The sequence below is a fragment of the Medicago sativa genome, chromosome 8, assembly GCF_051527215.1.
Source record: "Medicago sativa cultivar Bolivia chromosome 8, Bolivia_mono, whole genome shotgun sequence".
In the NCBI taxonomy this organism is placed as follows: domain Eukaryota; kingdom Viridiplantae; phylum Streptophyta; class Magnoliopsida; order Fabales; family Fabaceae; genus Medicago; species Medicago sativa.
The window spans coordinates 16126653-16150940 of NC_140756.1; the positions used below are offsets into that span (position 1 = coordinate 16126653).

General features: G+C 35.3%; 3 protein-coding genes, 1 long non-coding RNA gene and 1 pseudogene across 4 annotated transcripts; 3 read left to right on the forward strand and 2 right to left on the reverse strand.

Annotated features, from left to right (window-relative positions):
- Positions 1 to 1935: 1935 nt before the first annotated feature.
- On the reverse strand, positions 1936 to 3971 carry LOC146897348 (uncharacterized). The gene is made up of 2 exons (XM_085733666.1): positions 2439 to 3971; positions 1936 to 2119 (listed from the first exon to the last, which is right to left on the reverse strand). The coding sequence occupies exons 1-2, from the start codon at positions 3556 to 3558 to the stop codon at positions 2085 to 2087; spliced, it is 1155 nt and encodes a 384-aa protein (XP_085589792.1). The 5' UTR covers positions 3559 to 3971; the 3' UTR covers positions 1936 to 2084.
- Positions 3972 to 5691: 1720 nt separating this feature from the next.
- Positions 5692 to 13470, reverse strand: LOC146897349 (microtubule-associated protein 70-2-like). Its single transcript, XM_085733667.1, has 11 exons — positions 13173 to 13470; positions 12991 to 13076; positions 9110 to 9175; positions 8853 to 9023; positions 8562 to 8732; positions 8313 to 8468; positions 8050 to 8196; positions 7860 to 7931; positions 7253 to 7780; positions 6965 to 7164; positions 5692 to 6219 (listed from the first exon to the last, which is right to left on the reverse strand). The coding sequence occupies exons 1-11, from the start codon at positions 13372 to 13374 to the stop codon at positions 6180 to 6182; spliced, it is 1839 nt and encodes a 612-aa protein (XP_085589793.1). The 5' UTR covers positions 13375 to 13470; the 3' UTR covers positions 5692 to 6179.
- A 1863-nt stretch (positions 13471 to 15333) lies between these two features.
- On the forward strand, positions 15334 to 16981 carry LOC146897350 (F-box protein At2g27310-like). Its single transcript, XM_085733691.1, has 2 exons — positions 15334 to 16432; positions 16854 to 16981. Exon 1 carries the CDS (start codon positions 15437 to 15439, stop codon positions 16394 to 16396), a length of 960 nt encoding a protein of 319 aa, XP_085589817.1. The 5' UTR covers positions 15334 to 15436; the 3' UTR covers positions 16397 to 16432; positions 16854 to 16981.
- A 483-nt stretch (positions 16982 to 17464) lies between these two features.
- On the forward strand, positions 17465 to 19005 carry LOC146897351 (uncharacterized). The gene is made up of 5 exons (XR_015022721.1): positions 17465 to 17567; positions 17646 to 17705; positions 17926 to 17983; positions 18152 to 18203; positions 18728 to 19005. It is a non-coding gene; the product is annotated as an uncharacterized LOC146897351 (long non-coding RNA).
- A 1128-nt stretch (positions 19006 to 20133) lies between these two features.
- LOC146897352 (F-box protein At2g27310-like) lies at positions 20134 to 21040 on the forward strand (annotated as a pseudogene).
- Positions 21041 to 24288: the final 3248 nt, after the last annotated feature.

A 24288-nucleotide genomic window follows, 5' to 3' on the forward strand; every position in this document is an offset into this window, starting at 1 on the left:
AATCGAGTAAATCCAAGCAATATTTCCTTTGAGAGACTGAAATGCCTGCTTTAGAGTGAGCAACTTCCAATCCTAAGAAATATTTGAGGATCCCCAAATCCTTAATCTTGAATTTAGCATCTAGAATGGACTTGATTCTTTGAAACTCAATCAGAGAAGTACCAGCCAATATGATGTCATCAACATAAATCAAAATTGCTGTAAAATCAGTGTTATGTTGAAGAGTGAATAAGGAGTAATCAGATGTGGACTGAGAGTAACCTTCATGAAGCAACAAAGCAGTCAATTTTTCATACCATTTTCTGCTTGCTTGTTTCAAACCATAAAGACTTTTCTGCAGTTTGCAGACTTTGCCAGGGAAACTAGAAACCCCTTCTGGTATACTCATGAATACATCCTCTTGCAAATCACCATGAAGAAATGCATTGTTAACATCTAATTGGTGTAAATGCCAGTTTTGAATAGAGGCAATAGCAAGAAGGGTTCTAACTGTAGTGAGCTTAGCAACAGGAGAGAAAGTATCAAAAAAATCCAGGCCCTCAACTTGATTGTAACCCTTAGCTACCAATCTGGCTTTGTACCTTTCAATAGAGCCATCTGCCTTATGTTTCACTCTATATACCCATTTACTGCCAATTGGCTTCACATTGGGTGGTAAATCCACAATGGACCAGGTACCATTAGCAGTCAATGCCTTTAATTCATCATTCATAGCCTTTAACCAATGTTCAGACTGACATGCCTCTTTATAGGTTTTAGGCTCAGTACTTTGAGTAATAGAAATGGAAAAGACTCTATGTGATGAAGAAAGATGATCAAAAGAGTGAAAATCAGTAATGGGATAAGAAATACCTGAGTTGACTGATTTTGATGATGAAATGGAAGAGTTATTGCAGATGTAATCTTTCAAATAGCTGGGGGCAGATTTGACTCTTGTAGATTTATGTATAACAGGTGGTGAGGGAAGAGGAGGGTTAGGGATGGAAGTGGAAGATGATGGTTCATTGGTGGAATTTGAAGTTGAATTGAAAGGGTCTGACACAGTTTCAGAAGGAGGAGTTTCAATAACAGGAGCAATATCATAATCTTGTGCTAGATGTGTATGATATTCCCATGAGACATTTGAAGGATTATTTTTATAAGGAAAAATACTTTCATGGTGAGTGACATTCCTAGAAACAAAAATTTCTTTGGAATGAGTGTCAAGAAGAATGACTCCTTTCATACCACTTTTATAACCAAGAAAAATACACTTTCTTGCTCTAGAAGCAAGTTTGACTCTGTGTGCCTGAAGAGTTGATGCATAAGCTAAAGAGCCAAAAACTTTCAATTGATGCATATCAGCATTTTGATTGTGTAATAGAAAATAAGGTGTTTGATTGTTTAAAATGGGGCTGGGCACCCTATTCATGATGAAGACTGCATGAACTGCAGCATATGACCAAAAAGTTTTAGGTAAGTGGGACTGAAAAAGAAGTGCTCTAGTGATGTTTAAAATGTGCTGATGTTTTCTTTCCACCCTTGCATTTTGTTGGGGTGTTTCAACACAGCTAGTTTGATGCAGAATGCCTTTAGAAGCATAAAACTGAGGCATATTGAATTCAGGGCCATTATCACTTCTAACAATTTTAACATGACAGTCATGTTGATTTTCAATTAAAGTGATGAAATCTATTACATGTTGTCTAGTTTCACCTTTAGATTTCATTAAGGTTATCCAAGTGAATCTACTAAAATCATCAACAGCAGTTAAAAAGTAAGAATGATTATGAACAGAAGAAATTGAAATAGGACCCCAAATGTCAAAATGCATCAATTCAAAGGGCTTTTCAGCTTTATTACAACTTTCAGGAAATGGTAATTTCCTGTGTTTAGCAAAGTGACACACATCACAAGTTGCTTTAGAATCTACATAGACAAAAGGAAACTGAGACTGTAAGGACTTCATTCTAGAAAAGGAAAGATGACCTAGTCTAAAATGCCAAAGGGCACTATCTGGTAAAGGAGCAAAGTGGGGAACAATCTTGCTTGCAGAACAAGTCAGCTTATTTGAAAGATTCAAGTAGTATAACTCCTCCCTTTTATCACCAGAACCAATCATCTTCTTGGTTTTCTTGTCCTGAATAAAACACTGGAAACCATTAAAACTCACAATACAATTTAAAAATTTGTTAATTTGGACACAGAAATGAGATTAAAGTGAAATTCAGGGACATAGAGAACATCATGAATGATAAAATCATCAGAAAATTTAATGGTTCCAGATTGATTTGCCATAGTTAAATGACCATTAGGAAGTTTTATGTTAGTAGGAATGATTTCATTGTAAGAATGAAACCATTTTAGATTTCCACAAATGTGATCACTAGCTCCTGAATCAATGATCCAAGAACTTAGAGTAAAATTGTGACAAGTTAAAGAAGAACAGAAACTAGTACCTTGCCTGTCAGTTGGTGAATGACCAAGAGACATGGAAGAAGAAACCTGATTAGAAGCATGTGCAGTTTTTGAACCTTGGTTAAGAGATGAATTCTGAAGTAGAGACATTAACTTCTCATATTGCTCATGTGTAATAGCTGGAGCAGTAGTTTTGCTATCACCACATGATGAAGGCTTCTCATCATTAGTAACATCCTCCTTTGCAATATGATTAGCAGATGAAGAACCAAAAGTCTTTTGAAGGTGAGGTGGAACTCCATGTTTCTGCCAACAAGTTTCCACAGTGTGATTCTTTCTACCACAAAAAGTACACACACGTACACCATGTTTAGAATTGGTTCCTTGAGATTGTGATTTGCCAGAAGAATCTCCCTTGTACTTTCTGGAATCAGCATAGTTAATCAAAACTGAATCTTCACTAGGTGAAGCAAAATTTCCTTGTCTTTCATGTTGTAAAACCATGGAAAAGATTTTGTTCATGGAAGGTAATGGATCCATTAACAAAATTTGAGACTTAACCATAGCAAAATTCTCATTCAAACCAGTGAGAAATCTAATTGCATAAAGCAGATTATGATTGTGTCTAGCATTGCGCATGAATTCACAAGAACACCGTACTCTGCACACACAGTTTGGTACAGGCATATAGATCTCAAGCTCCTCCCACAAAATCTTCAACTCAGAGTAAAAGGCAGTTACAGACTTGGAATCTTGTTGCAAAGCATAGATTTCTTGCATAAGTTCAGAAATTCGTACCAAATCTCCTTGAGAAAATCTTTCTTTCAGATCGTTCCAAACATCACATGCATTTTCCATGAAAATTATGGATTGTGCAATTGAAGAAGATACAGAATTTACAATCCAGGAATGCACTAAGTTGTTGCAACGATTCCAAGGTCGAAACAGAGGATCAAAATCATCAGTGATAGGTTCAATTGTACCGTCAACGAATTCAAACTTCATTTTGCCTCCTAAAGCTCTTCGCATTGATCGAGCCCAGGAATGATAGTTTGAACCGTCCAAAACTGGAGAAACAGTGACAGATGAAGGTCCATCACTAGGATGAACGAAGAAAGGACTAGATTGATCGGTGAGAACATCGTTGTTACGAGGCGCCATTGATGGAGCTTGAGAAAGCTTGCGGAAGACGAATCAAAAGGCTCTAGATACCATGTTGAGTAACCAAGAACATTGAAGAAAAGAGAAAGCTAGAGAAGAAAATCAGAGTGAAATGTAAACTTTTTCATTGAATAAGAGTTTGTTACAATGATCTCTTATATAGGTTGTTATTGTAGGCACATACTATGCTACTGTGTATCAACCCTATTACATTGGACCCTAACATCCCTATAAACTAGGAAGTTAGTTATTTCTGTAACCAACTCTGAACTAGTGCCAGCTCATGTAACTTGCAGTGCAAGTAACTAAGGTGTAGTGTTAGCCTGTGGCACAAGTAATTGAGGAGTATTGTGTTCCTGCTGCTCATCATTCAATAATGATTCTTCTATCCTTTTTGTACTGTGTTTCAACATGTACAAACTACAAAATAATAATAATTTGCTGTTTCATGAAGTTGTGCTCTAAACTTATAGTAGCTGATGAAGGTCTACTAATAATTTATGGTAATTGTGGTTTTACATATTATCATGTCCATTATACATTACATGTGTTTGCATATGGTTTGTAACATTGCTAACTATCCAGGAATACTATATGTGCATATTGTCATATTCTTCTTCAAACAATATTTTTGGAATGCAAAGCTAACACAATAGAGCAAGATTCTTATGTAGGTTTATGTGGTATTCGTCGTAAACTCATAATTCATGTCCATTGGTAGCGGTACACTAGTTGTTTTCTAAATTAAGGGTGTTAGATTGGGCCAAATTTGAACATGTAATAATTGAGTAAATTACACCTTTTCTTCCTTAGAGATTATGATAATACACTTCTCCTATGTTTAAATATATAGTTTAGTCCATTTCGCTTAACATTGTTGGAATTATGTTTTTTAAATTAAATATACTTTAAAATTTAAATGTATATACGAAATTAATTTAAATTTACAATATTATCATTTCTATTAATTTGATGGATGCCTATCTTTCCTAACCTTTCTTCTTTAGCATATGTTTGGTTAAACGTCACATCTTGCAAAATCACGATGAAAACCCACGTTAATGTGGAAGCTCCACTTTGTAGCTTCTATATTACACGCCAAAATGCTATGTAGTGAAAAGAAGTCAAATCAGACATACGCTTAACCTTTTTCATTGTGTGATTGATCATTTCAAAACATAGAATCATCTCACATCAAAATATTGCATATTTCTATGGAGATTATATTTCTTTATTTTATTTTTTTCAATGTTAAATGTTACTTTCACTTTCCCTTTCTTTTTAGTCATTATTTTCTTTCTATTTCTCTATTTCATTTAATTTTTAATGGTAAATGTTACTTTCACTTTCCCTCTTTCTCTGTAGTCATTATTTTCTTTGACTTTGCCTTCTAGAAATACGTAATATGTTTTACTCTCAAACACATTTGTATTTTTTTTCCCTTCATTTCTTGCTATTATAGTACTCTCTCCGGTTCTATTTATAAGAAAACTTTGACATTTTAGATTCATTGAGTAATTGATGTATTTTGTCTAGAATATAGACCAATTACATCATTTATGCAATGAATCAAAAAAGTTAAATGTTTCTTATAAATAGATCCGGAGGAGTATACATTTGGGGATTTAAAGATTATTCTATTTGCAGATACAATGAATCTTTATAGAAAATTCTTTGTCCTCATATTCACTCATGAAATTCTGTCCTCATATTCACTCATCTACAACGTTATACTATTTAAATTTTGACCAAATGAAGGTGTTGTTACTTTAAGCTCTACTTTCTAGATTCATGCAATCACAACTAAATTCATTTGAGAACTGGGTGTGTTTATTTATTTTTTATTTTCATTGATAAAATAAACATCATAGTATATATTATGAACGTTTACGAAAATATATTTTAAAAAATCGATTGAATATTGTTGAAAATCTGACAAATTTCAAATGCATTCTCTGTAGTTAACTTCCATCTCCTCTATCACAATTGAAAATCAAAATTCATAGTCAAATGTCATTCCAACTACCCACCTAAAAAGTAACAATTGAAAAATGAAAATATTAGAAATTATAGGAACTCTACATTTTCTTGACTTTGGTGATAACTTATATGTTCTCCACAACGGGTGAATGCTTCACTCAAAAATAAATAAATTTATAATAATAAACTTAAAATTATGAACTTATAACACAACCAATACACTTAGATCTGAATCTATTACAAAGATATTATGAAAGCCGAACCAACACAATCACACTATCTGCGAATTGCAAATATAAACCGCAAAAAGCAGGAAAGGGAGAAAGCTACCTATACAAACACACCACTCAAAAGAAAAACTGAAAGGTTAACCAAGTTAATTGTCTTCTATTGTCTTCCTTCTTAGCCGATCTCTCTACGCAGAGGATACAACAGTCTAGGTCAGATGCATACCGGTTCCTGAATTCATTTTCTTATCCTCAATCCATGTCCAACATCAGAAACTTGTCTTCGGTATGCCAGTTACAATCTTATAATCAAGTGGACACAAAAAGCAGAAGAATAAAACATAGTATGGCAGAAGAATGATGCCTATGAAAGTTTACTCAACACTACCAAGCGCCACTATAATAAGCTTGATGTTATTGGGTGCTGCGTGTTAATCCTCCACGTGTCACACTTCTGTGGAAATGAGAAAGTCTCCATTAGTCGTCACAGATTATGTGCGGGAAATCAGAAAAATGGAAAGCGAGACGAAAGAAAGCAAACAGCATTATATATTAATAATTTACGTCTTTGTTGATATAGGTTCTAATTTAACAAGTCAATGAAACAAAAAAAAAACAACCTGGACGATATCTAAATTTTAACATCATTATTCAGATTAAGTAGATTGACCAACATGCCAGGAAAAAGTATTGGCAAATGCCAAAAACTAGGCCGTTTTAAAAAGAAATCAGGGAAGATAATTTGACCTAAAAGGACTCACATAGCGATCATAAAATTGATCCATTTTTGTCTCGGTTATACAGTATGTGATTATGGGGAGTGTGAACTGACCAAGGACAAGTGGATTTGCATGCAATTTTAATGGTGCATTTACTAAGGGCTTTCCCATTCAACGTTAATCACCAAAATAAAAGGCCCGGATTGGGAAAAAAACATGGTTTATTAGGTAGTAACATTAAATCACAGCACATCTCGGGGATCCTGTCCTGAAAATGAAATAGTTTATATCCGTTGACTTGGGCAGAAATCCCTTGAGAAACACCCAGTTGAACGTAGCAGGTAAAACAAGGAACAGAATGGATGTATACGAAGGTTAAAACCTCCAGCCACGGACCAGTTACAGAAAAAAGCAAGCAAAGTGAAAAGTATGCCAATAACTGCATATAAAGGTAAGGAGGCTGAAAAAAAAAAAAAATACCTTCCAGAAATTAGCTGATTCTGAGCACTGTTTACAGGGCCAGGGCCCTTTATATTGCTGAACCGCTTTGCTCTGTTCTCTTGTTCTTTCTCCACACGCATAGCAGCTACCTCCTTTTCCATGTTGGCTACTTCCCTTCTCATCTTCTTTGCCTCAACTTCCATGGCTTTGGTTAATGTATCTACCTTCTTTGCTAACATCTGACAGATAATGACCATTAGAAATAATTCGCTAAGATTAATCTGTGAAGGATTAAAATCCAAAAATAACAATAAACAAGATGCTAACCTCAATAGCATCGTCTTTATCTTTTAGGCTTTGATCTTTCTCATTACCAGCTTTCCTCAAGGTCATGACCTCTTTCTGCAGGAGATCATATAAAATACCTGGAACACTATCCTCTGTATCCACTGTTGGGAAGTCATTTGCCTTATCATCTGAATTTCCTTTCCAATTAACATCTGTTTCTCTCTCTTTGGTTTCTTCAAGAGATTGGTTAAACGAATAACTTTGGGGTGCTCCATTCAGCTGCATTTTATTCCTCTCCAGTGACCTTGTGCCCCCATCAAAAGATTTAGATGTTCCTTTGGCATTCTTCAATACTGAGCTAGAAGATGGGGATGACCTTAATTGAAAGGATGGTAACCGCTTAGGCAAAAACCCATTAGAGGTTGGTTTTGAGAAATTATCAGCTCCACCTAGAGATTGCCGACGAGAATTGCTTACACTTCTTCCCTCAGGGGTGCTGCGACTACTGCCATTAGAATTCCCCCTCAAACTCTCCTCTAGTACTTTAAGCCGTAATTGATATTTTTCCTGAAAATTTTGAAAAAGTATACCTTGAATAATTTAAGAACTAATCTTCTATTATAATAGATAGGAACCAGATTATTACTTTCAACTGTGCTTCAGACTTTGCTGCGCGCTCAACTATAGCAAGTTTGTCACGAAGTTGCTGCATTTCCCCCTGTAAGAAGAATACAGGAAAATTTATATAAATAAGAAAGGAGGGGAAGAAAGGAGGGGAAGAAAAGCTCAACCACTAAAGGCAAGTTAAAAAAAAGTGTAAAACAAAACAATATTACCTGCAAGAATCGACGTTCTTCAAGCCATTGTTTGACAGGCATCACTTTATCATTTGAATCTTTCCATTCATTTGCAACCACCGTAGCTACTCTATTTGCGGTTACCTTGGCACGGGCCAACTCCCGATCAAGAGTTTTTCTTTCTTCCTAAAGAAATATAATTTTTTTTGTTAAAATAAGTATAGTATATAATATTAACTAGATGTGATATAATCAATAAAATAACTGGGAGACTCAAATAGTTGAAGACTTTAACACATTACATTCATTTCTTGAACTTTCCTCTGATAATCTCTAACTGCATTTGCAGCAGCACCACCTGCAAGGACAGCCTCTTCTAGCTCCCTTACAGTTTGGGTGAGCTTTTCAACCTCTGCCACCTTTAGTCTATGCATTCTGTCCAATATTTTATTTTCTTCCTGAGAGAAGTGGTGATGAAACAAGAAGTTAAAGTACATATTTAAGGTCCTAGTGTACTGGGAAAGGGAAAAAATCATACAATATTGAGATACCTGGCAAATCTCAATCTGTTTCATTAGCTCTTGATTTTTGTTTTGGAGATCATCCACCATGGAGGCCTTAACCAAGGCAACCTGAACAGTCTTTTCGGCTTCAATTAGTGCCGCTTCTTTGGATTTGGTAAGACGGTCTAAGGCTTTGTTATCATCTTGTAATTTAGCAATCTGCAAGGAATATATGGAAGAAAATTAAGCCAAAAATCATTTATTAAAAGACAGATTCAGTCCCTCCATTAATTATTTCTCTTAGGGAATACAACATGAACTCCAAGAATAAGGGAATACCTCTTGTCGAGCAAGTTTTAGTTCAGCCTCCAAAGGAGCAAGAATTGCTTCTATTGGGGGCATGTCATCATCCTTCTGAGCAGCATGTACCCTTCGAAGAGTAGCTTCAGCAGCAAACTGAGCTGCCATTGCTGCTTTCTTTTCATCATTGATTTTCTTTATTTCAAGATTCTGCCAAAATATTCAATTTAGTTAGTCTATAATGTAACCTAGGAAACCAAATCATTACTAAAGTGAATAAAGGTTTTAAGTAATACTTTGCTTTCTAGAAGAGATTCCGTTAATTTTAGCTTGCCATCAACCTTTGACAGTTCATCGGTTAACTGAAATAAAGCAAAAAGAAGAAAGGTGAGTTAGATTTCAAGATGCCATAAAGCATGCAACAAAATAATACGAAGAAAATGTAAAACTAGCATAACAAACATGAACAAGTAAAAGCTTCAATGTCATTGTCAAGTAATAACCATATACACAACAATGTGAAAAATGATCATACTGAATAAAAGGAAAGCAAATCAATAATCATCATTACAATCAGATTAAATGCAAAACCCACTAAAAAATCACCACCAACAATGAAAATGTAATTACTATTATTGAAGAACTATTGTAAGAAAAGGGCAATAGAACGTGGATAAAGGAACTGATAAAAATAGACCAAAACAAAGGAATTTAGCAATTCAGCAAAGCAAAATAAAATTGTTGTATCTTGCAAAAAACTTTAAAGTTATCACATCAGACAACAAAATTGTTACTCATAACTTCAACTATTGCTTGCAGACAACAAAACCATTAAAAGCAAAATTGATATTATGAATAAGTCAACACAAATGTAGAATTAAAAGTGAACATACAGGACGCCATAAGAATAAGGGAGAAAAAGAATAGGACAAGGACAAGGAGAAGTTATATATTCGAGAACCGATAAAAACAAACCTAAACTAGAGATTCTAGCAATTTAGTAGGGTAAAATACAACAACAACCATTAAACTCCTATCCTACAAGATGGAATCAACTACATGGATCAAACATAACACCGTAATGTCCTGCCATGAATCAAATTCAGTGATAGATCATTTAAATCTAAACCTCTCTTACTGGTTTAGCGTATAGATTTTCATGGTTTCCCTCTATCTCTAAATTGGACTATCACTCAGTCTACTCTCCAAAAGAGGGTTTCATTCACTGGTCTCCGCTACAAAAGCTAAGACAAAAAAAATTAAGACGAGAGACTATCATATTTTCTACAGTAGGAGTTGTCGCAACTTTCTCTCTAATGATTTCAATCAAAATTATTTTAGTCTTGTGTAACCCCTCATACATAGGACTATCGCTTATACAACACTGAACTTACATTTTTGGCTCTTTACTGCCCAACGTTCAACGCCATATAACATTGCAAGTTTTATAGCTGTGCAGTGGAATTTTCTTTTAGGCTAGAGTAATACTTTTCTACCACAAATAACCCGCATGGCATTCCTTGATTTCATCAACCCTACATAGATCCTATGCTTTGCATCTCCTTTATCTCCCCTTCATTTTGTATAATGGACAAAGGGCACTCAAGCCGAAGGACTTGTGATGTGACATGTTTTCCGATATTCACCTCTAAGCTAGGATATTTGTCTCTAAACTTGCATTCCATATACTTTGTTTTACTTCTACTTATCCTGTGTTTGGTACTATAGAAAATCACGGTGTGACCACACTTTCGATTGAATCTAACAATTGGAGGTTCAAGAAACTTGAGGTTTGGGTTACCAAACACACGCTTAAGCAAAAGTCATGGGCTTCCAGAGCTAGTCTCCGTGTCTCAAACTTTTTCTTTATTTCTTTCCTCGACTCTCTAAGACTATATCATCCAAAAAAAGCATGCATTGTGGCATTGCTGCTCAGATATATTCAATTATCACATCAAGAACCAAGTTAAAACAATAAGGGCACAAATTTGATCCCTGGTGCATATCTATGGGCAGCCTGGTGCCAAAGCTCCAGCATACGCAGGGTCCGGGAAGGGGTCCCACCATTTGGTGTATTGTACGCAGCCATAAATTGTTTTTTACACAAGATGTTGTTTCCAGGACTTGAACCAAGGCCCCCCCTTCCCTCTTGGTGCATATCTATGGTTATAGGGAAATATTTCGTTTCACCACCTTGTGTTCTAATGCTAGTAGTGAGCTTTTCTCTATTGGGTTGAAATATGACAGAGGCATAAAAGTATATTAATATGAAAAAATAAAAAATTAGATATCGACCGAGTACAATATGAAACTACCGAATCTTCTATGTTCTCACTTCACTTACAATAGACAAAAAAAAAAAATATCAAAAGCAAAATCAATATTATCACGAGGTCAACACAAACCAAGAATTGAGAATGAATGTCATGCATACAAGAAAGAGAAAAGAATTCCCTTTAATGAGTATACCACAATTTTTTTTTATCTTTCATTTTAGATAGTTGCAAAGGAATTGATAAAGACATTAAATAGTTTCAAAATTAAATAAAAATAACTACATTTGACTGAATTATCCTATATTGAAATACTGAAAATATCACAAGCACTCTTTATTAACATGCCCTCTCACTTTTTTAACACATAGGGTAAAGTTAGAAAAAAACTAATTTATCCTTGATTGGTTCTATAATTGACAAATAAAATAACAAGAATATAAAACTAAAGATAAAACAAAATGGAGTATTATTATTAAACTAAAGGTTTTTCCAAATAGCATCAAGAGAGAGTAGAAAGTATCAAATTAAAAGGAAAAAATTATTCGAAGTCCCTAATGAGTCAAATGCACTACTTTTCATTAAAGACTTTCCAATTTTATTTATTAGAAACCAAATCCTTGGATATAAATCTGAAGATTCTGTGCAAAATAGAGCCAAGACAGTTTATACCACCACATAGATTCAAGTTATGAAAACAGAAACTTCAATGGACTACAATGGATATATTATAACATCAAAAGCTTTGTCATTTCCTTCTATTATTGGATAATGGCTTTAATTAAAAATTGACCAGGCAGTGGATTTTCCGCACATGGTCAACGCAACACAAGAAAGAGCTCATCACAATGACTTAATGAGAGTGCCAGATCTAATAACTGAGACGGTTTCTTTGGAAAAACAATTGCTGGAAAAATTCCTACACACTACATGGCACAAATTTAAAAGGTGCAGTATCAATGCAAACGCCAAAAAGGGGCTTCTTCTCCAATGTATTCCTGTGCACTTAGACATGTGAATGAGAAGATAATACATTTTTCATGTACAACTTCAATGTTCAAACATTGTTACCAAACACTAAGGACCTTAAGGATCTACTTGGATTGACTTATCACATGTTTGTTTCCATGGTAGGAATTGGCTAGACATGTGTTTATCCTAATTATCCTGAAACTACAATTTGTAGAGCCTCATTTTTCACGGCAAAGAGCTAGTGGACGTGCGGCAGCAGTGATAGAATGTGAAGCCAAACACTTACTTATTTGAGTTTACCTATTGGTATAAGCAATTATGAGAAAATTTATGATATGTCTATAAATTTTTTCAACTTATTTCTATAATCTCTCCAATATAGCTTATTGAAATAGCTTATAGTTATATGAAAACAGTTTAATTTGATTTTATCTTTTGATATCTTAATAGCTTATACACAAGCACTTATATGAAGTGCTTATGCTATAAGAATATAATTAAGGGTCAGTTTGGATTGACTTGTTTGGACTGTTTGGGAGAACTTGTGGAAGCAGCTTACGACATTGTTCATAAGCTGTTTCCAACTAATTTTCACAAATTCTCCAAGATAGCTTATGTAAACAGCTTATAGCTTATAAGGAAACAATTTAAATTTATTCTATTTTTTGCTATCAAAATAGCTTATACATAAGGGCTTGTTCTATAAGCTGCAAATAAGCTCTTTATCCACCGAATAATGCCTAAGTTGTTTATCCAAACATGATCCCAAAGACTTCCAAATATGTTAATGCTAATAATATGATCCCATTAGGAAATAAAATAATATCATAGTAAATTAGTAATTAGTAATCAGTAATTAATTAATGTAATAATAACATAATCAAAAAAAGAAACGCATAAATTAGAGTAATAATCTTCAATCAAAAGATTACCTCTTCAACGGCTTTTTCTCTTAATCGTTCAGAGTGTCTCAACGCTTTGATCTCAGCTTGTGCTTCTGATAATTCTCTATCCTTATCTACACAATGAAAAACAGAAACAATCAATTTCAATTTCAACATTAAGATGCAAAAAGCATTTCAAAAACTGTTCGGATCGAGCAGCATTTTCTCACCTCGAACTTCATTCTCAAGCCGATTAAGCTCAACCTTCACTGGATCCGAACCGTGCAACAGATTCATGAACTCGTCAGCATCCATACTCGGTTGCCTCGCGGAGCCGCGTCTCCGAGAAGAAGAGCTTTTCGTGAACGATCCGGGAACTGAAAGCGGCGCCGGCGTCGCCATTTCAGCTCCGTCGCCGGAAACATCCGCCATGGATGATTGAAATGCTGGTTGTAGAGAGAGAAAGTGTGAAAATGGTGGATTTAGAGAGAGAAAGATGCTTCTTCTTCTTCTTGGTTTTGTTTGTTTCTTTGTTTCTCTGTCGAGATTCTGATTTAAAACAGAGTGAGATTTATTAACGAATTAATTAACGATAAAGTGAGTCAGTGAAGGTTTTGCTTCTGACTGTGATGACTCATCAGACTCAGAAAGGCTACACTGTTTAAATTTTAATTTTAATAAAAAAAAAAAAAATACTACTACGCTTTTGAATATAAACAAAAGTTTTTTTTTTTTTTTTTTACAAAAAATATAAACAAAAGTTTGTTGTCAAGAAAAAAAAAAAGTCAAGGTGTATTTTGTTTTAATGTAAACAACATACATGAGAAAGGCTAGATAATCATTTTCATGTTTGAATGTATAATTACAATAGTCTTTGATATAAAAAAATTACAAAATAAAATTTAATTTTACATTTCGTTAATCAAAACTACGTTTAATTAATTTGATTTCATATGTCTAAAGGATTATTTTGACTCGTAAATGCACAATCAATGACAATTTTGGAATTTCATTATATCAAGAAACTATTGTGGTTTTTTTTTTTGTTTTGTTAAATTAAAAAGACAAGGGTGGGATGTTAAAGTTGAAGTGCGCAGGAAGAGGAACATTTGTTTATGTTTTTTTTTTAATAAAGGAACATTTTTTAAGTTAAAATCCAAATAATATTAACAATAAATAATTAAACCGGTAGCAAGTAATGAGAAGAAAAAGTGGATGAGATGGCGAATTATTATTATTGTGTGTTAGAGGGTGTGACCCTATATCATGCCTCTTATTTTAGGATTATGCATGCAACAACACCGTATATCATACAAGGGCAATTTCGTCAGATAAATATTATAGATGAGACCATTTTGTAAATTTCAATTCTTAAACTCTTCTTTTTCATGATGATTCGCTTTGGTTTAGAAGGTGCTTAACATCATTTTTTTCACCGCAAGGTGACAAGACTGCAGGGATTACATTTATCGCTCTCTTACCATCATCGTTCTTTCCTCCACTAAGCAGTGATAAGAACAAATTTGTGAAACCACCTAGTGATGTTCAAGTAAGAAGACTTTTTAGATAATTATAAAAAAATGAATGTGATGAACTTTTGTTATTAAATTTTAGATAATTATAAAAAAATGAACAATTTTTTATTTTATTTTTTATAAAAATGTCTCCATGGATATCTATTTATACCGGTGGATACCTTAAAATATGTGGATTACCCGCTTTACGGATATCCGCGCGAATATGGAAATGACACGAGTATCATATTTATTCAACATAGCAGACACATATATCATGTTATCCGCCTCCATGGATATTCAATTACATCCCTAATCTAATAAGAGTTTGTGAATTAACTCACACGGGTTAGCCTGATAGTATAGACTTGAGATTTTAGAGTGTATTTCTCTTGTATTTTTATGATGTGAGTTTATGTGAGTTAGTCTATAAAGAAGCTTACTCTAGCTTTAGTTGAACCCTTGTTAGAAGAGGGTGAGATTGGTCCTTAAGTGAGCCAATTTTTCATTTTTTTTAAAAGGATTTGTGGATTAATAAACTAGAAGAATGTTCTTGTTTGAAAATTGAAAAAGGTATAGAACAAATGAAATTGGAACATAGTATGATGACTGTTCTTTTGTCCCCTCTATTTATTCTTTAGGTCTAGAAGTCTAGAGATATCTTCCGAAAAACTATAAACACAATGAAAAGTTCTTTGAGAGTTACAAATCGAACTACTTTAGGGTAAAAAAAAAAGCAAATTCAAGTATAGTATGGTAGAAGCCAAGTAAGATTTCGTGGCTCAAGTTGACAATGGGTTTTTAAGCATTTGTTGATTGAGAGCCCATGATAATTAAGATTAATTAATTATTAATTAATAATAATATTAATACCAAGAATGAGCAGAATGAATGAATGAATAACCCTAATCCTCCTCAAAACACAATTCCACAGAAACATAAAACCCTAGCCTCCTCAAACCAACACTCACGCAGCCACCATGACCGGTACAAGCTGTATCTTCAGCAGGCTAGATTCAGACATCATTAATAGCCACATCCTTCCACGCCTCGACGGTGCAGACTTAACCGCCTTATCCTCCGTCTCTTCCTATCTCCGCCACCTTATCTGTAACAACAACAACCAAGATCTATGGCGGAATATTTGCACCTCAACTTGGCCTTCCCTTATGGATCCAGTCCTTAAAGACGTCATCTCCACTTTCCCCGGTGGTTACCGTTCATTCTTCTCGGACGCGTTCCCTTCCCTTCACCATCATTCTAATTCTCATTGTTCTTATCCTCCTTCATCAGAATTGATCCACGCCGTTGATATGTACATAGATGGAGAACCTGTCTTTTCAAGAATTGGAGTTGAATCCTTCGACACAGAGGAGTACAGGAAATGGGGTACTAATTTTATCTCGGATGTGATATGTCATGGTTGGAAAAGAATGCCTATGGGTCACATTCGCATTCCGGTAAATGCGAGTAATTGGATTGAATACTTGCAAGAGAATTTGAAGTTGAGTTGGATTGTTATCGATCCAACTCGAAAGCGCACAGCTAGTTTGTTCCGTTACACTTGCAAACCTATTGCGGTTACACGTCGACGAAAGTATAAGGATCTGACCCATAAGGTGGTTTACAGGACAGTGATGGCGGGGGAGTGTCAAGTAAGGTCGGAGATGGTGAACTGTCATGTGAAGGTCATGTGCTGCAAAAATGGTGGAGATGGGTTGGACGTGATGAGAGTGGTGATTGAAATGGAAGATATGAATAGACATCCTGTTACAGTGAAGCAAGGTGTCCCCATTCTCCTTAATGCAATTCAAAATGGAGAGAGGAAGAAATTTGATTTACCAAAGCAAGAGTTTGATAAATTCCAGATCAGTAATTTGCAAAGGAAGAAGAATAGGAAAAGGAAGAGCATCTATTATCCCCTATCCATGATGCATTGATGTGATAGCACCTATGGCTACCACATAAACTTTTAAGTATTTTGTTTTTGCTAATTGATGTCTAAGTTATTTTTTTTTATCCCTTATCTATTCCTTTGATTACAATTGTTACACCCAAAATTTATATCATAAAGCTGTTGTTTATCATTACTAGAAGAGAAGTAGCAAAGTGAAAACATACTTTTTGTATGCTGAAACATTCTTTTAACATATTAGCTTCTAACATTTTGTGATTTTGGATAAATTGATAGTGAAATAAATGAGTTGGAAAGACCGAAGAATTCAGTTGAATCTGTCATAATTATATTTATATTCTGGTTATCGTAATTTTGCTACAAAATCTGTTGCTAGTTAATATCAACTCAATTTGAAATAATTTTGTAAACTATACTGATTATTTTAGCTTCTGCATTTTTTCTGAGTACTTGATATTCAAGTAATGGGGGTGTTTTTTCAGTATTTTAGGGTGTACCGTTGTATGCTAGCTATGAAGAGAGGCTTCCAAAGTGATTTGTGTCTGGTGATTGCATTTCTGTTCAACACCTCCTAGGCTCCTACAAGTCGTCTATCCATTAATTGCTGTTTTCTGAGAAACCACCTATAGCGACATCAGTTTTTCTATTACAATTTTTAAGTTTTATTTTTGAGAATATTGATTACTTGAATGATAAGGTTTCTGCATTTGTGAAGTAAATAGTCTGAAGTCATTAACTAACAATCCCCCTCCTCCTTATAGGTTTACAAATAGCCTCCCATTTCACTCTAGGTAATATTAGCGCTGGACAAATAATTCGTCTCCGCCCGAAACCGTAATATCCGGCCCACATGAAACCGAAGCGGGCGGGTCGTACGGGTTGGCGGGTCACTCGGGGCTCAGAAGTCCGGATTGGACTGGACATGCACGGTTCGGTTCGGCCCAAGTTTATTTGCCCATCGAAACCCAGTACCGTCCGATCCAATGCATATTTATTTATTTCATTTTATTTATATGCTTACAAAAACTGTTCAATGCAACGCTGTCGTATTGTCTTTTACATAAATACTTCTCATTCTCACACTAACCCTAGCAGCCGCACAAACACTCCTCTTCTCATTTCACTCTTTTGCTTCTCAATCAGTCGTCCCAATACTCACTTCACTCTGACGATTCTTTGATCAACCTCGTTACACTGTAAGTTCTATGTTTGTTTTCGTTTCCACTTCGTCTAAGATCTAATTTTTATCTCATACTCTTTAATTTTTTTCCTAGATTTTTCATGGTCTGGTCTAAACTGTCAAGAAATGGTGGTTTTATCGTGATTGATAACAGGTAAAATTTAGGGTTTCTCTTCTGTGCTTTTTAATTTATGGTTTTGATTTTGTTTTTTATTTTAATTCATTTTCCACTGTTATTTCTTTTCTTTAACATAGTTGAAGTGATTTTGAGTTCTCTATATGTCTATCTGTTGATGTTTTGACATGTCTATCTGCCTGAGTTCTTTATTCGAGTTCTGATTCATGTTCATTTGTTTTATTGTTATTTCTTTCAGTTTATCACTTGTAAATCAGAAGCAAGTTGATTGATTTAGTTACTCTATTTGATAAAAGGTAAACATATTCAGCTATGTTATATTTTTTTGTTGTTGAGAGGAGCACTAATATTATTAACGTTATTTTGTTGATTAATAATTTTATTTTCTATTCCATTTTTTGTAATTAAGGAAAATATATTTATAACCCCTCTTTTTTATGTTGTTTTTGATCGAGTGTTTGTAGACTAATGGAAGGAAGTTAAGGAGTTGGCAAGGATCTACAAATCAGAATCAATGTAAGTCTATTGAATCGTCTTTTGATGCTTTTTTTTTTTCTTCTTTTTCTTCTTCAAAGTGTATGCTAAGATGTATTTAAAGTTGATCCAAATGTGTATGCAAGTGAAAATTATATTGTCTTTCTTTTGTATGCGTTTTCTTTTGTGTGCAAGTGTCTGTGAGTTTGAGTTTATGCAACGCTGTTTGATATTCAAAATTGTCTTTATATTTATTGTTTACTATTGTTTATATGAATGTGTATGTGGATTAGAATTCTCATCAACTAGTTTATGTTAATGTGTGATTACTTGTACAGTGAATCTTCATGTGCTTCTAAATGCTTATGCTTATTTGAATCATTACGTGATATCTAAATGCAGTGTGTATGCTTGTATGAATCTGTGCATAACCTTGTATGTTTGAGTTAGAGGCTCTAACAAATGTTCTAAAGAATAACCATTATTTTTCCTATTTTTATTCTCCTTTTTAGATTGAGAATAATTATCAATGTTGATAGTTTTTCATTGTTTTTTTTTTTTTGCAGCAAGGTTCTTGTTTCTCCATGTTTGGAACATCTTCAAGCTGCAATATTCATTCATAATATAGTGAAAGAACATGAATGTCTAGATTACTTTTGGATGACTGTAATTAATGTCTTAGTTGTAATTTATTAAGTGTGTTTTGCCAATTGATTAGACTTAGATTGAAAGACCATAAGACTGTATTGGGTTGCCAAATCTTAGTTAAAATTGAATGGCCATGAAATTACCCTTCAAATTTATATAGAAGGCCTAAAGAATTAATACATCTTTTTTTTTACATGCTTAAGACTCCCCAGTTTCATTTTTTCTACGAAATTTAATGGATTAAAATAATAGTCAGGAATTTAATAATCTGGTTTAACCGAAATAACCCACCTGATCTACCGCTTAATCCGACTAAACCGAAACCGGCTTAACCGAAGACATTTTTGGGCGGAAATGGGCTTAGCTTTCCCAACCGTGGGTTACTATGGTTTCACATGTTGAGACCGATTTCCGACCGAAACCGCCCGATGTCCAGCCCTAGGTAATATATTTGATGATAAAGAGGTACCCCACACACACCCTTTAAAGCTTCACCAACTCTTTACACATTTATTTAGTTTAGGCTTTTTTAGTAACGAAAAATAGAAAATAGGGATATATAAAAGATAACATTGAGTCTTTCCAAATGTGTTTTCCCAAATTTCAAAACACCTAATATTTCTTAAAAAAATTAGGAAAATGTTAACGAGTGTCTCTGGGACACTATTTAAGGGTCTTAAATAGTAACCTTTTATGAAAACTTATGTATTCAATGCATTGGAAATTGAACTATTTGACTTTTTCATAAAATATTTTCCTAATTTAGAATGCTTAAAGAGTGTCCCGAGGGCACTCGTTAACAACCCAAAAAATTATTACTTTGAAAAGTTCATATATTGTCTATTATGTACTCTAAAAAACTAAAGAAATGATGTGTTTTTTTACTAAGAATAATAATGAAAGAAATAACTCTAAGAGTTAGGCCTTTGTGGTAAAAAAATCAGATCTTGATGTAACTCTCGGGTTTGAATCTCGCTAGTGCGTTTAGAGGGAGGTAAATTTAGATACTTTTGTAACTGTTCTCTATTTGAGTCCGAAGTGTTCTTTCTATAATGTATCCTAAATTTATTATTTAAAAAAAAAATCAAAAAGAATGAAGAAGGCAATAAACCGAGATTAGTTTTTTTTTTTGCTAACAAAAAAATTAGAATAGCTAGAATACGTAAATAAATTAACTATAAAGGAGAGATATTAAACTGAAAACACTAATCAATATCAAAGCTAATTTCCTGAATCATAGCTTGAAAACAATAGCTGGTTCAACTCAACAATTTCCTTCACCATATTTTGTGGTTTTAGTGCCTCTTGTACTTTTTAATTTTTTTTTTTTTAAGGAGTACCTCTTGTACTCATTCTCATCTTTCTATGTTAATAAATATTCATTTGCTGCTAAAAGAAAACTCCCTTCACCCATCATGAATAATTTCAGTAGGTTAGATCTAGACATCATTCAGACCTATATCCTTCCACGCCTCGACGGGGCAACCTTATTGGCATTGTCCTGTGTATCTTCCGACCTACGCCACTTGATCTGCAACAACGAGGAATTATGGCGGAACATTTGCACCTCCATGTGGCCTTGCCTTGCATCCAACCGTTAGCCACATTATCACCACTTTCCCTGGTGGTTACCGTTCCTTCTTCTCCGACGCGTTTCCTTCCATTCACCATTATAATCAATCTCACTGTTTGTGTCGTCCCATAAATAAATTGATCCATGCCATTGATATATCTTTACATGGAGAGCCAAAGCCTTTGTTCACTAAGACCCGAGTTCAACCAATGAACAGATTCACGATATACTCCAACGGTAAGATTTTTTTAAGAGACTATTCCTAACTGGAAACTCAAATTCCTGTAAAGAAAGAGAGATGGGAGTGGACGGAATATTTGCATGAAAATTAGAGGTTGAGTTGGGTCATTATCGATCCAATACAAAACCGTGCTGCAGGCTTGTTTCGTTCTAGTTGTAAACCTCTTTCGGTTAACCAGATAATGACGAAGATTGAGGTGATGTACTCCACCATGATGTTGGGGCAAAAATGGCAGGTGAAGGTCACGTGCCGCTGGAAAGGTGGGGAGATCGGTTGTACGTGAGGAGTGTTGTGTTTGGAATAGAGCATATGACTGGAGAACTTGGGACGCAAGCTGGCATTAATCTCCTGGATGCAATCCAAAATGGAGAGAGGATTATATTTCATTGAAAAGGTTTGTACCAATTTTTAAATATTTCATTTAAATCTACTAGGTTTTCTTCATGGTTAGAACAATTGTGGTAATTGGGTTGGATTTGTTTTACTTTTTCACTTTAGTCTACACTGTAGATTAATTCCACTGAGAAATTTGAAAGGTGTCTTATAAAAATGATAGAATAAAGTGAAAAATGTCATAATTCAGAGACGAGGATAATATGTTATTAGATAACAAGTTAGGGAAGAAGGTAGTATGAGATTAGATAACAAGTAAAGTGGTAAGCAATAATACATTATCCTTTGATTTCTAGGCTGCGAATAAGGTGAACCATCATAGTAGGCAATCAATAAAAGACCATATTTATTTTCAATTGTTACTATTGGATATTTCAAGTTTATGATGCACTCTTACTACCGAATTAACTCTCATTAAACTTGACACTCTTTCATGTCTGAAATCTGAATCATAGCTTGAGCTCTGGACGGGAACATCGTGCTACTCTCAACAATATCTTTCCTTCTCCTACTATCTATCTCTACTTAATAACACAGGCGGCTCCTCTGGCGTTTAGGATGGTACGACACTCTACTCTACGGAGTAAAGAAATTGGAGCTAATTGATCACAATATTGTACTTTTTTGGTATTGGTGTTTGTATACCAATGGAATTGGAAACTGTAACACTTGGTATTGCTCGTTTTTTCATGCATTGGATTCATGTTCAAGTTCTTGTTGACTGCTCATTGAGCCTCAATGATTTTTTTTAAAAGTTATACTATAATTGAAATTGAAGTTTGTTAATGTTCTTCTTACTTAATTATGTGAGATAGTCACTCATTTTGATTTCAACATGATCACGTTGGTAGAGTAATATAAAAGTCATAATGCAACAAATTTTATTAATAGAATACAAATTTGTATAATCACATTTCCGTACTATATCTTTTTTTTTTTTTTTTTTTTTTGAAACGGCAAAATTTTATTAACCTACAAGCCCGTGCAAGGCGCACTAATAAGCTCGGGTGGAAAAAAAACAATTACAAAGGGGAAATCGGTTGCCTCAAAAACGAGGCTCGAACAAAAACCCCTTTAAAAAACCACCCCCATAGAAACAAACCCGGTGCTCCCAAAGAGGGAAGCCAACACCTACAACCATAAAAGCATGGCACACGCTATGACTTTGAAATCTAAGCACAACGCCAAAATTCAACCCCATAGCAAAGCCAAAACCCCACAGAACGAACCCAAGAGAAACACCAAAACTTGCAGCAGCTAAACAAACAAAACCGACCCTGAAGCCCAGCTACACAGCCAACAAAAACAGCAGAAAACAGCTGCTGTTCTGTCAAGACAGCAGGCCGAAAACCAACACCACAGGGCCCCCAACAGCGAAACACAAGCCACAATCACAAGGCAGCCGCAACCTCACCTCAAAAGGCAATCTCGAGGAGCCCAACACCACTCATAAAACAAACAAACCGAATAATTTGATCGACCTAGCAGCCATCTCCAAGACAAAATCTTAACCTCCTCCACTAGCTCCTCCCATCTAGCAATAACGTTATTAAAAATGCGGTCATTTCTAGCCTTCCAAATCACCCAAATCCCGGCCTCCCAAATCATCCGGATTCCATTCCGAACTTTCTTATTCAAAGGACCCCCACTCCAACACTCCCAATGAATAAAAAGGTTCGGAGGCATTATAAAATTCAAATCCAACCAAGACATCAAACGTAACCAAACCTCCCGGGCCAAATCGCAATGAAGGAAAAGATGGGAGGTAGACTCGGCAAAATCCATACAATGAACACAATGACTACCAACACCGGGAGGTAAACAATTCCGAATTCCCAAATTAACACGCGACGGAATTCGATCAAGAAGAGCCTTCCAAACAAACGCTCTCACCTTGGACGGAGCCCCGGTCTTCCAAATTTGTCTAAACACTCTCCTCTCACCCTCCGGACGCACTACCTCCGCCAACCCTCTCCCCTCCAATTTAAGGTATAGAGATTTCACCGTGTAGATGTCATCTTTCTCCAACTTCCAACGCCACTCATCCTCTACCTCACCCAACACAAAACCCTCCAACACCCCCAACAACTCATCAAGAAGATTAACTTCCCAAACGAAAAGTTGTCGCCTCCAACTAAACCTCCACCTCCCGCCGCCTTCATCGGAGCTCCACATATCTTGAATAGTTGCTTCTTGGTACGTTGCAATTGAAAAAAGTCTATGGAATCTAATCATAAAAGGTTCACCTCCTCTCCACTCCACTTTCCAAAACCTCGTTGAAGCTCCATTACCCACCTTCCTAACCACCTCCTCATAGAACCAATCTACCTCATTCCCTTTTGCCAAGGACACCAAATCCTTCCACGACCTAGAAGCGTTAGCCGGCCACACACCCACACCATCCACCAAAAAGTCGCCAACCTTAGGACCATATCTTTCCACAAGAATCTCCTTCCAAAGCGAAGTATCCCTTTGCAATAACCGCCACTTCCACTTTGCAAGAAGACTCATATTCACCAACGAAACATCCCTAACACCAAGACCACCCACCTCCTTCGGTTGACACACCACCTTCCAACTAACCCAACTAATCTTCCTTCCTCCCTCTAAACCACCCCAAAGGAATTCCCTTTGAATTCTAACTACCTTTTTCGCCACACTAATTGGCATTTTGAAGAAGGAAAGATAGAAAATAGGGATGGCATTCAAAACGGAATTAAGAAGAACAATCCTCCCTCCAAGACTAAGATGTTTATTACCCCAAGAAGCCAACTTCTTTGACAATTGATCAATCAAAGGATCCCAAGTAGTGATTCTACCCGGATTTCCACCTACCGGCAACCCCAAGTACTTAAAAGGGAAATGACCAAGACTACAATTCAAAAAATTGCACGCCATTTCCATAAAGCTCGGATCCACATTAATACCCATCAAGCAACTCTTGTAAAAATTAACTTTCAACCCGGACACCATTTCAAATCCCCTAAGCACCGCCTTCAAGGTCCACAAATTCTCCACCGTCGCTTGACCCACACAAATAGTATCATCGGCATATTGAAGGTGCGAGAACACCTTCCCATCTTCCTTCACTTTGAAACCTTCAAACAAATTCAACCTCACCGCATTCCTCATTAAGCCACTAAAACCCTCCGCCACCAAAAGAAAGAGAAAAGGTGCTAAGGGATCACCTTGTTTTAAACCTCTTTGAATATTAATTTCTTCCGTTGGGCTACCGTTAACCAAAATAGACATACTACCACCACACACACAAG